Source organism: Neomonachus schauinslandi, chromosome 10 (assembly GCF_002201575.2).
Source record: "Neomonachus schauinslandi chromosome 10, ASM220157v2, whole genome shotgun sequence".
Lineage (NCBI taxonomy): Eukaryota > Metazoa > Chordata > Mammalia > Carnivora > Phocidae > Neomonachus > Neomonachus schauinslandi.
This window is the reverse complement of record NC_058412.1, coordinates 51,294,217-51,305,063: the sequence shown is the minus strand read 5'-3', so window position 1 is coordinate 51,305,063 and position 10,847 is coordinate 51,294,217. Positions and strand designations below refer to the sequence as shown.

At 44.9% G+C, this 10,847-nt stretch overlaps 1 protein-coding gene across 1 annotated transcript; it reads right to left on the bottom strand.

Annotated features, from left to right (window-relative positions):
* Positions 1 to 3,560: 3,560 nt before the first annotated feature.
* FIGLA (folliculogenesis specific bHLH transcription factor) lies at positions 3,561 to 9,649 on the bottom strand. The gene is made up of 3 exons (XM_021699119.1): positions 9,443 to 9,649; positions 5,445 to 5,597; positions 3,561 to 3,881 (listed from the first exon to the last, which is right to left on the bottom strand). The coding sequence occupies exons 1-3, from the start codon at positions 9,647 to 9,649 to the stop codon at positions 3,561 to 3,563; spliced, it is 681 nt and encodes a 226-aa protein (XP_021554794.1).
* Positions 9,650 to 10,847: the final 1,198 nt, after the last annotated feature.

Sequence of the window (10,847 nt, the reverse complement as noted above, 5' to 3'; positions counted from 1 at the left end):
AAGAACACATACTGCATGATTCCATATTGTATAGAACTTTCCCCAAAGGACAGAGATGGAGAACAGATTAGTGGTTGCCAGGGGGATAGGGAGAGTAGAAATGTGGGGGCAGTGAGTGGGTAGCAGGCAGGAGAGATTTATGGGGGTAGAACAGTGCTGGATCTTGCCAGGAGTGGTGATTCCACAAATCTACACATGTGATAAAATGACAGGAAACTATATACACATAGTACCAATTTCAATTTTCTCGTTTTGATATTGTACTATAGTTACAGAAGATGTAGCCATTAAGGGAAACCAAGTTAAGGATACATGGGACTTCTCTGTACTATCTTTGTAACTTCCTGTGAATCTATATTTCAAAATAAAAAGTTTCTTTTTTTAAGATTTTTATTTATTTGAGAGAGAGCATGAGTGGGGAAAAGGGGGAGAGGGAGAAGCAGACTCCCTGCTGAGCAGGGAGCCCGATGCAGGACTCGAACCCAGTACCCTGAGATCATTACCTGAGCCGAAGACAGATGTTTCACCGACTGAGCCACCCAGGTGCCCCAAAATAAAAGTTTCACAAATATAGAATGTTTGATGAAGAATAGGATATATAGATAGCTTCAAAGCATCTCCACACAAAACACAGATTACAAAGGGAAAAAGCTAATTAAAGTAGAGAGGCTTGACAGTCACCACATTAAGCAAATGATTGAAGTGAACATCTTTAGTAATAGAACAAATCAAAATGTACCCCATCCAATAGGATGCAATGAGTAGAAAATAACATCACTTCTGTGATATTCCCACCAAAGATTTGGGTCTGAATCTAATCAGGAGGAAATAGACAAACACAAATCAAACATTCTACAAAACAACTGGCCTACAATCTTCAAATGTATCAAGGTCATAATAAAAGTCATGCAAAGACCAACAGAATATTCCAGATAGCTGGAAGCTAAAGAGATATGACAACTAAATACAACTCATGATTCTCAGCTGGTCCTTCTGCTAGAAAGGATATTCAGACTGTTGGTGAAAACCCGAACGGAGCCTGAGGATTTTGCGGCAGTAATGCCACAACATCAACTTCCTGATTTCACAGCTACACTGTGGTCTACAAGAGAATGTCCATTTATAGGAAATGCACACTAATTAGGGGTGATGGGACATTAAGCTGGCAACTTACTCTCAAATGGGTCAGGAAAAAAGTTATTTGTACTCTATCTGCAGCCCTTCTAGAAGTTGTTTCAGAATAAATGCCTTTATGTTAACAATAAATGATTTAGATGTCAAAGAATGAGAAACCCTTCACAAAACTGATGAAATCCTAGAACATTTCTGTAAAAAAATGGCACTCTTTATATTCAGGCCTGGAAAAATCACACCTGGCAGAAGGTACATGCATATCTAAAAAATCTCAGAAACACGATTCTTTGTTCATTCTAAGAATTAGCACAGTCTTTCAACTAGCAATTTAAACTGCATTAGCTAAAAGACTGAAATATGTCTCCCTTTTTTTAAAGAAAGTTCCAGTTAGAACTTTTCTGTGTCTTACTAGAAAATGTTAGTCCCCACTTAAAATCTACTTACTATAAATGGCCTATTTCCAGAATCAATAATCCTTGGAAGACAAGGACATCCTGTACATCCTTGCTGCTGGTGTTGCCAAGCATAAGCCTGCTCTGTTTTCCATTCAGATTCCAGGCCCAGCCTAGGCCCAAAAGGACTGGCAGGAAGGTGCAGTCAGGCAGCTCACCACAAGAATGACATGGTAATACCTTCCTGCTAAGGATCAGTCAGGATTAAATGCAAGTAAGAGTCTTGCCTTAATACACAGAACATATTAAAACTAACATTACTACTATTAACAGAGAACAGGTTCAAGGTTCAGCTCAGGTCATATCTTCCTCCTTACTTTTGTTCTCAGTCATTCCCTGTCAGCTCATGTAGTAGCCATGGGAATTATTTCTCCTAAGGGTTAACTGGCAAGGGAAGGTTTGGTTTATAGATCAAGTGGCCAGAATATGAAAATCTAAAACCGAGCATGTACAAAAGTAGAATCCTTAGAAAACAGTAATCAAGTCAGCAACGGCAGCCACGGCCAGCCAGTCAGGAGGAAGTCTGTTAAGACCTCAAACCAGAATAGAGCATTATTAAGGGCCAAGTCAATAAACTCAGAACACTTGCTACAAACAGAGCTAGGATGCCTGTGGCTGATTGTTGATTGCTCACCAATCAATATTGATTGCTCGTGATGAGTCAAGCAGATTTAATAATGTATGTCCAAGTGAACACTGAAATGCCAAACACTGCACTAGACACTAGACACCTCACTGACATGATCCCATTTGAGCCTCACAATTACCTAATGTACAAGGTAGGTACAATTATCATTCCTATTCCATAGATGGGAAAACTGGGGATTAGAGAGATTCAGCAGCTCACCCAAGGTTACACAACTAGCAAGGGGTAAAACCAGTGTTTGCACCCCAGTGTTTGGTCTCTAGAACCTGCGCTCAACTGCTATTCTAAACTGCCTCCCATCACCAACCATCATTCGTGACTCCACAGCTCCCACTGTCCCTTACCTCACACTAAGCAACTTGCTTGTTATAGTATGCTTGGTTCCAGTTCCTACAAGCCTTTGTTTCTATAGCAGTCATGCTGTAGGATGGACCACGGGGTGTCATCAGAGTGACAATGAGACACAGCAAGGGCAAAAAGTCTACTTTGTGGACTTGGAGAAGCAGGCTGCTACTTCTATCTAACAGCTTCATTAGTTTGGCAAAGTAATAAAAGCTATTATAATAAACTCTTGTTTTTACTTAGAAAATGCTGCCTTCCTATAGGAAACAACTGAGGGTTGCTGGAGGGGAGAGGGATGGGGGGATGGGGTAACAGGATGACGGGCATTAAGGAGGGCACAGGATGGGCGCCTGGGTGGCTCAGTTGGTTGAGCGACTGCCTTCGGCTCAGGTCATGATCCTGGAGTCCCGGGATCGAGTCCCGCATCGGGCTCCCTGCTCGGCAGGGAGTCTGCTTCTCCCTTTGACCCTCCTCCCTCTCATGCTCTCTGTCTCTCATTCTCTCTGTCTCAAATAAATAAATAAAAATCTTAAAAAAAAAAAAAAAAAAAAAGGAGGGCACAGGATGTAATGAACACTGGGTGTTGTATGCAAATGATGAATCACTGAACTCCACCTCTGAAACTAATAATACACTATTAATTAATTGAATTTAAATTAAAAAAAAAAAGAAAATGCTGCTTTCCCACAAGGCCAACTAAAAATATGTGTGCATGCATGTGCACACATGTGCATGGGTATGTGGTGTCACCATGGAACTTTATATATGGCAAGCTACTTCTTTTTCTGGAGACCTCAGAGTCAGAAAAACTTTTGATGAATTAATTAGGGTCATCAAAAAGTAAACTTAGGTCTGTACTGGATAATTCTAGAGGGGTTGCCTTCTCCTTGAGTTGCTTACCAATTGATTTGGAAACATAATAACAGATTTTCCAAACTAGCAAACTCCACTTTCCCACCTAGGTACTTTCACAAAATGATCTTATTTCAATCATCTTTTAGCCTGGAAAATTCCACACACCTCAAGGAAAATATTTTGAGTTTTTTGACCCCCATGTGGCTATTTAAGAAGAAACACTTTACCAGACTCCTGGTTGGGGAGATAACTCCAGTCGTAGACATCACGCTCTGGCGACAAGTGTATGCTGACTCACCACTGCCACCATCTGCCCAGGGCCTTTCCTCCTCGTTCTTCAAGCCCACAGTACAGCAGGCATGCTGGCTGATGTTTCTGGATAGATCTCTAGCCAAGGACATAGATGGTTCAGAAGGATTGTTCCTATAGTTCTGGTGATCCGGATTTTGTCTCTAGAAACCATATTTAGTTGTCAAACAGTATAATAGAACAGTCAGACTTTGAATATTTAATATATTTCAAAATTTTAACCAATGTAGTTTCATTTAAGTGATAAGGGCAATCTTACGTTATGGATGAAAAGAAAATCATTACTCAATAGACTGTATTTGTTTTTTCTAGAACCTTAAAATATTATGCAATTGGCAACTGCATTAAAAAGATTATCCCATGGAGCAGATCCTGTAGTTTATAATAAATGCAGAACAAAGCACTTCTGTTACACATGCAAGGAAAAACTAAGGCAGCCACCTGCTCATGTGCAAACACTATGGTCATGCCACAACCCAAACATCCAATTGGCTAACAGGATAATCCATTCCCACTGTTGCAGAATGTATCCTCTCTGAAGTCACCCTAGTAGGACTAGTGGACAAGGAAAAAAAAAATTGAAAGTACCATTATATACCTGGCCGTTCCTGCCCTAAGTTTCTAGAATGATTGTGTTTCTCTATTCCCTAGTATATGTCCTTCTCTTCTGTCCCTAAACACAATCACATCGCTACATAGAAAAGACTTTCACTGATCTAACCACTTCTTCCATCCTTTTGATCCTTCTTTCCGGTCTCAGATCTCCAGATTTAATGGACTTGAAGTTTGCTATTGTGCTCTGCCTGGACTTCAGACACTTACATACACTCAACCTGGACTTCCAGCCCACTCCTATCCCACATCTCACATGCTGGGCCTCTCTGTAGCTTCTTGCACTACTTCCTACCCTCAGATTCCCAAGATTCTCCCTTGCCTGACCTTAGGCCCTATCTTTCTTCTCCACCTTCCTGCTACCTTCTCCTCTCTGATGGCTCCTCTTCCCTCAGGTCAATGGTGTCACTTCCGGCTCATTTCTAAGGCCTTTCTCTCCTCATACCTTACCTCCTCTGATGACTAATCCACTTAACAGGTCTTCAAGGCTTGCCTGACCATGCAACCAGCCCATATAACTAGCCCACAGCTTCCACTGCCTAATGGACTCTTCTGAGCTATGCACCCTGATAATGGTGGTGACAACTATGTGCTTCACGGTTTGCAAAGCAAGTTCAATTATTTCATCCCACCAAAAGGCTGCAAACCTCATGAGACTGGCATCACAACTACTGCTGAACATTCCACCAGGGTTGTCCCTCAGGGAGGGCCTCTCCAAGGGAAATGCCTCTTCCTTTCTGGGTCCTGTCCGATGGAAAACCACCAGTACAGAATGGGTTTATCTCATGCCCTAGCAATCAAGGTTCTATTAAAGATTCAGCAGTTAGGAACTAGATGCCTGGATGTGACAGGAGGTAAGTATATAGATAATCAGGAACTTGGCTCCAAAACTTACACAGATCTGGATTCAAACCCCAGTCCTGATATCTCTTAGCTATGTGGCCTTTAGCCATATTTTGGTTTCCTCCTCTATAAAACATGGATCATAAATAACTCACAGGATTGTTACAAACAACTGGAACATTATAAATTGCCTGGCACATGGAAAGGGCTCAGTAAATGGTGGATATTGCTCTTAATTCTTAAGCCTTTACCTCAGAGTCTTTGGCTCCTTCCAAAACATCACTGAGAACTTGTATGTATTCTGTTGCACCTTTAAGGATATCAACTTTGCTAGGCTTCCTGCTTTGGGGAAGAAATGGCACAAGTGCCTTCAGTTTAGCAAAACCGCGGTTGAGATTTTTTATCTGGAAAACAAAAAAAGCACAGTGACATACAGAGAGGCTAATTTGTACAGATATCCGCCCCCAAACCACAGAAGAGGGTTGTGAGGGCTTGTTTGCACGGCTCTTGTCTGGGTGGTGAACCGAAGCAGGCACAGGCCAGAGTCACCGCTCCCCCAGCAGCGCGGTTCCTGGCAGTCGAGGAGGGAGTGGCATAAACTTAGCACTCTGGGTGAATGGGCTGGCAGAGAGGGGGTTTGTGTTCTTGCTGAACCCCCTCCTCTTCCTCTTATAGCATACCCACTGTAATGTTCAGGCAGTGGGGTAGTGGCTAAAACTCTAAATCAAAACATCAGGATTTAAAACCCAGCTCCAGGGCGCCTGGGTGGCTCAGTTGGTTAAGCGACTGCCTTCGGCTCAGGTCATGATCCTGGAGTCCCTGGATCGAGTCCCGCATCGGGCTCCCTGCTCGGCGGGGAGTCTGCTTCTCCCTCTGACCCTCCCCCCTCTCATGTGCTCTCTCTCTCTCTCATATAAATAAATAAAATCTTTAAAAAAAATTTAAAAAAATTAAAAAATAAAACCCAGCTCCACCATGTACTAGCTTACAAGAATGTGTAGGATACTTCATATTACCAAGCTATGGTTGTTTATCTGTAAAGTGGGAAATACCCACCTTGTAAGTTTTGTGGTGATCAACACAATTACACATAAAACACTTCTTCCTGACCTGGCACGTAGAAAGTCCTAAATGGTACTGATAATGAACAAAATGTGCAAATACTTATCTACTCAAGCACTGAGCCATCAACTCTTTAACCTCTTTCCCAGCCAAATCGAGTCAAGTGTGAGAGTCTGCATATTGGCAAGATTTGAAAGGCAGAATAAGGCTATTTAGCCACATGTTTATAATTTTCCAGGGTCTAATCCTTTAATTCTGAGGCCTGGAACGTTGAGGACCATCCCGCAAAGGGAACTGGCCTTGGAAAAACTGGCTTCCACTACACCATAAAGCCAATATACTCATATTGTACTCATATTTATTGAGATCCCTCTCCCACTCCAGCTCAAAGTGAACAATGGACATAGTCATCCCATTTCAGCACAATACAAAGACCAATAAAGGTGTGAAAATGTGGAACTTTGATAAAAGAACTACAAAACAAAATAGAAATTAGATATTATTTTTCATGTGCCAAGCTGGTAATATTGTTGCTTTGTTAGTCATATCCAGCATTGGAGATAAACAAAGAAAACAGTCTTATATCCCGTAAGGGATTAAAATTAGTAAACTTCTCTAGAAAGCAGTTGGGCAACTGGCATCAAAAGTTGTGAGACATCCTATGTCTCAGTAATTCCATTTCTAGCATTTTATTTGAGAGCAATTATCAGACATGCACATAAAGACCAGTAAAAAGCTGCGAAAAGCATAAAGGCTGGTCCATTTATATGACAGAGTATGCAGTAAAAAGCTGTTCTTTGAAAGAATGCTTAAGAATGAGGAAATGTCGGGTGCCTGGGTGGCTCAGTTGGTTAAGCGACTGCCTTCAGCTCAGGTCATGATCCCAGGGTCCTGGGATCGAGTCCCGCATCGGGCTCCCTGCTCTGCGGGGAGCCTGCTTCTCCCTCTCCCACTCCCCCTGCTTGTGTTCCCTCTCTCGCTGTGTCTCTCTCTGTCAAATAAATAAATAAAATCTTAAAAAAAAAAAAAATGAGGAAATGTCAAATAAAAACCACAATGAGACATCACCTTACACCGGTCATAGTGGCTAAAATTAACAAGTCAGGAAACAACAGATGTTGGTGATGATGCTGAGAAAGGGGAACCCTGTTACACTGTTGGTGGGAATGCAAGCTGGTGCAGCCACTCTGGAAAACAATATGGAGGTTCCTCAAAAAGGTGAAAATAGAGCTACCCTACAACCCAGCAATTGCACCACTAGGTATTTACCCCGAAGACACAAACGTAGTGATCTGACGGGGCACCTGCACCCCAGTATTTATAGCAGCAATTTCCACAGTAGCCAAACTATGGAAAGAGCCCAGATGTCCATCAACAGATGAATGGATAAAGACGCTACGGTAATATATATACAATGGACTATTACTCCGCCATCAAAAAATGAAATCTTGCCCTTTGCAACGACGTGGGTGGAACTAGAGGGTATTATGCTAAGTGAAATAAGCCAATCAGAGAAAGAATTATCCTATGATTTCACTCATATGTGGAATTTAAGAAACAAAACAGAGGATCATAGGGGAAGGGAGGGAAAAATAAAACAAGACTAAATCAGAGAGGGCAGAGAGGGAGGCAAACCATAAGAGGCTCTTAATCATAGGAAACAAACTGAGGGTTGCTGGGGCACAGGGGGGTGGGGGGATGTGGTAATTGGGTGATGGACATTAAGGAGGGCACCGGGTGTAATGAGCACCGGGTGTTATATAAGACTGATGAATCACTCTACCTCTGAAACTAATAATACACTATGTTAACTGAATTTTTTAAAAAGAATGAGGAAACGCTTTCGATAAAGTGGAAAAAAATAGAAAACTGTACCATCTCACAATTTTATAATTATGTATGTGCACACACATAACTAGAAAAAAAGACTGGGAGGATATATACAAGAATGTTAGTTCATGGTAGTTATATCTGTGTTATGGGTGTTTCTGTTCCCTAGTCATTTCTCTATTTTTCAGGTGTATTAATTTTATCCTTGTAAAGAAGAATGAAAGCCATTAGCTTTAAAATAGAGGATAAAACCAAGAAGAATTCTCTGCAGAAAGTGATTGCTTCCTGATGGAAAGGCCCATGGAAAAGGCAAACTACTGGATCAGAATCTTGTTTGAGGCCACATCATCCCATCAGATCACAGGGTCATTTTCACAAGGGGTCTAATGCCTGGTAAACCCATGCTTTCCCACTCTTGCAGTTTCTCCAACTTCCCCTGGTCTTCTCCTCTCACTTGGTCCTTTCTCCTCCTGCCCTTTCCCAAAGCTCCTAGCTGATTCACCGGGGCTACACTTCCAAAGGGCCCGGGCATGCAGGAACGTCCCCAGCAGAACCTCCCCGTCAAGTCCCCAGGTTGAAGCCTCGCCCTCCGTCCCCCCACCCCCCACCCGGCTTCCTCTCTAGGACCGCCTGGGCTGCCGCCAAACCCCAGGTTTGCAAAGAGCAGAAGGGAAACCAGACTGGACACACTGAGGGCCCCGGTTCAGTTAGAAACACTAAAAGCCACCAGTAGATGTCGCTCGGACTACGGTCCACAGGAGCATTGGGCGTCGTGATTCACCACGTCCCGGCCTGACTGGGAAATGAGCCACGGGCTGGAGTGGAAGTCCGGGGCACACCGGGGCACCGTGTTTCCTTACTCTAAAAAAGAGAAAAGAATAACTTCCACTGGGCCCCCTCACCCCATACTTGCTTCCAGGCAGAGATGCAGAGGGAAGGGAAAGGGGCGGTGGGAACCCTTTGCGCCCCAAGCGCTCACCCAGCGCGGGCGGCTGCGAGATTGAGGAGCAACTCCCGCGCGCTAATCTTTTTGAAAGCACCTGCCGAGGGGAGACATTTTTGGCGTTGTCACGGGCCTCGCGTGCCCTCATCCCACCCCCAGACCCCGTGGCAGGTGGCTAGCAGGTGAGGAGGCCATCCCAGGATCAAAGAACGAGCCGCGGGACGAGGGAGGAGGGTAACAAGGCCGCTACCATTCTCGCAAGCTGGAGACCCGAGCCGGGCCGCCGGAGGTTCGAGTCGCCTCCGAGCCTCGCGGGTGGGCGGTGAGTGGGTGCACCGGCTACTCGCCAGGTATTTGGTGGGGAGCAGCCGAGCCCGGGTGGCCTTGGGGACCCGCGCGGGGCAGGGCGCTCACCCGCTCGCGCTCCTTGGCGTTGGCCACGCGCCGCCGCTCCAGCACCAACTGGAGGTCCTCGGTCGAGGAGTAGCCTCCGGAGGGCAGCCGCTTGAGCCGGCAGATGGCGGCCAGCTGGGGCAGCGGCCCGAACTGCTCCCGCAACACGTCCTCCAGCACCTCAGCCGGCGGGACGCCCAGGAGAGCGGGCGCGGGCACTGCGTCCATGGCGGAGAGCGGAAGGGCAGGGGGCCGCGCGGCCTTTCATCGCCCGCACCTGGGGCCTCACGAGGCACGGGGGCGGGGCCTGGACCACCTGTCGCTGTTCTCCTGCCCCGCCTCATGCCAGTCGGGTCGCGCCCCTGGGAAGACTGGCCCTTGGGGATCTGGGTTTCAGCAGCTCCGCAGGTGATTTTGGTGAACACGGGATTACAGACAGCAACTGGTTCTCAAATTTGGCTGCACACTGGAATCACCTGGGGAGTTGGGTTTTTCTTAATCCGCCTGCCTGGGTGCCAATCCCCCAAATTCTAATTTGATCCATCCAGGTTGGGGCCTGCGCTTCTGGATACATGTATACACATGTATGCAAATATATGTATGCACATGTATACATTTACCAGAAAAACTTGATGGCTACACACAAAACTTTTAAAAGTTCATTTTGAAATAAATAAAAGTTGCAAGAACAGTAAGAGGTCCTACAGCCCCTTCACCTAGATTCTCCACTTGTTAACTTTTTTTTTTTTAAAGATTTTATTTATTTGATAGAGAGAGACACAGTGAGAGAAGGAACACAAGCAGGGGGAGTGGGAGAGGGAGAAGCAGGCTTCCCGCTGAGCAGGGAGCCCGATGCGGGGCTCGATCCCAGGACTCCGGGATCATGACCTGAGCCGAAGGCAGACGCTTAACGACTGAGCCACCCAGGCACCCCAACTTGTTAACTTTTTTCACATTTACTCCATTGCCCTCTGTCTCTATGAATATTCCCGTTTTCATTATTCTTTTTCTAAAGCATTTCCTAAGTCTTGCCCGGTCTTCATAATCTTGACATTTTCAAAGAGGAGAAGTCTTTCATTCTGAAGGCTGTCCCTCAACTGGAGTCTGCCTAATATTCCCTCATGTCCAGACCTAAGCCATCCCTTCTTGGAAGGGACTCCACAGAAAAGATGTTGGGCCGTCTCCATACATCTCTTCAGGATATACATGATGCTGACCTGTCCCACCACTAGTAAAGTTAACCTTGATCACCCAGTCAAGGTGGTATCTGCCAGATTCCTTCACCATAAATGGACTAATTTTTCCTTTTGATTGATAAATATTTTGTGAGGAAATCACCAATATCCTTAGCATCCATTGCTGACTCCTCCCTGAATTAACCACCATTTTGTGGCCAAGTGGTTGACATCCTACTGTGGAGAAGAGC

Bases quoted from the DNA above. Each gene is read 5' to 3' on its own strand.
- FIGLA (XM_021699119.1), bottom strand. From the start codon at position 9,649: ATGGACGCAGTGCCCGCGCCCGCTCTCCTGGGCGTCCCGCCGGCTGAG. The intron at 5,598-9,442 runs GTGAGCGCCCTG...TTTGTTTTCCAG, and splicing joins ACGCCAAGGAGCGCGAGCGG to ATAAAAAATCTCAACCGCGG. The intron at 3,882-5,444 runs GTAAAGGCTTAA...TATGGTTTCTAG, and splicing joins AAGGAGCCAAAGACTCTGAG to AGACAAAATCCGGATCACCA.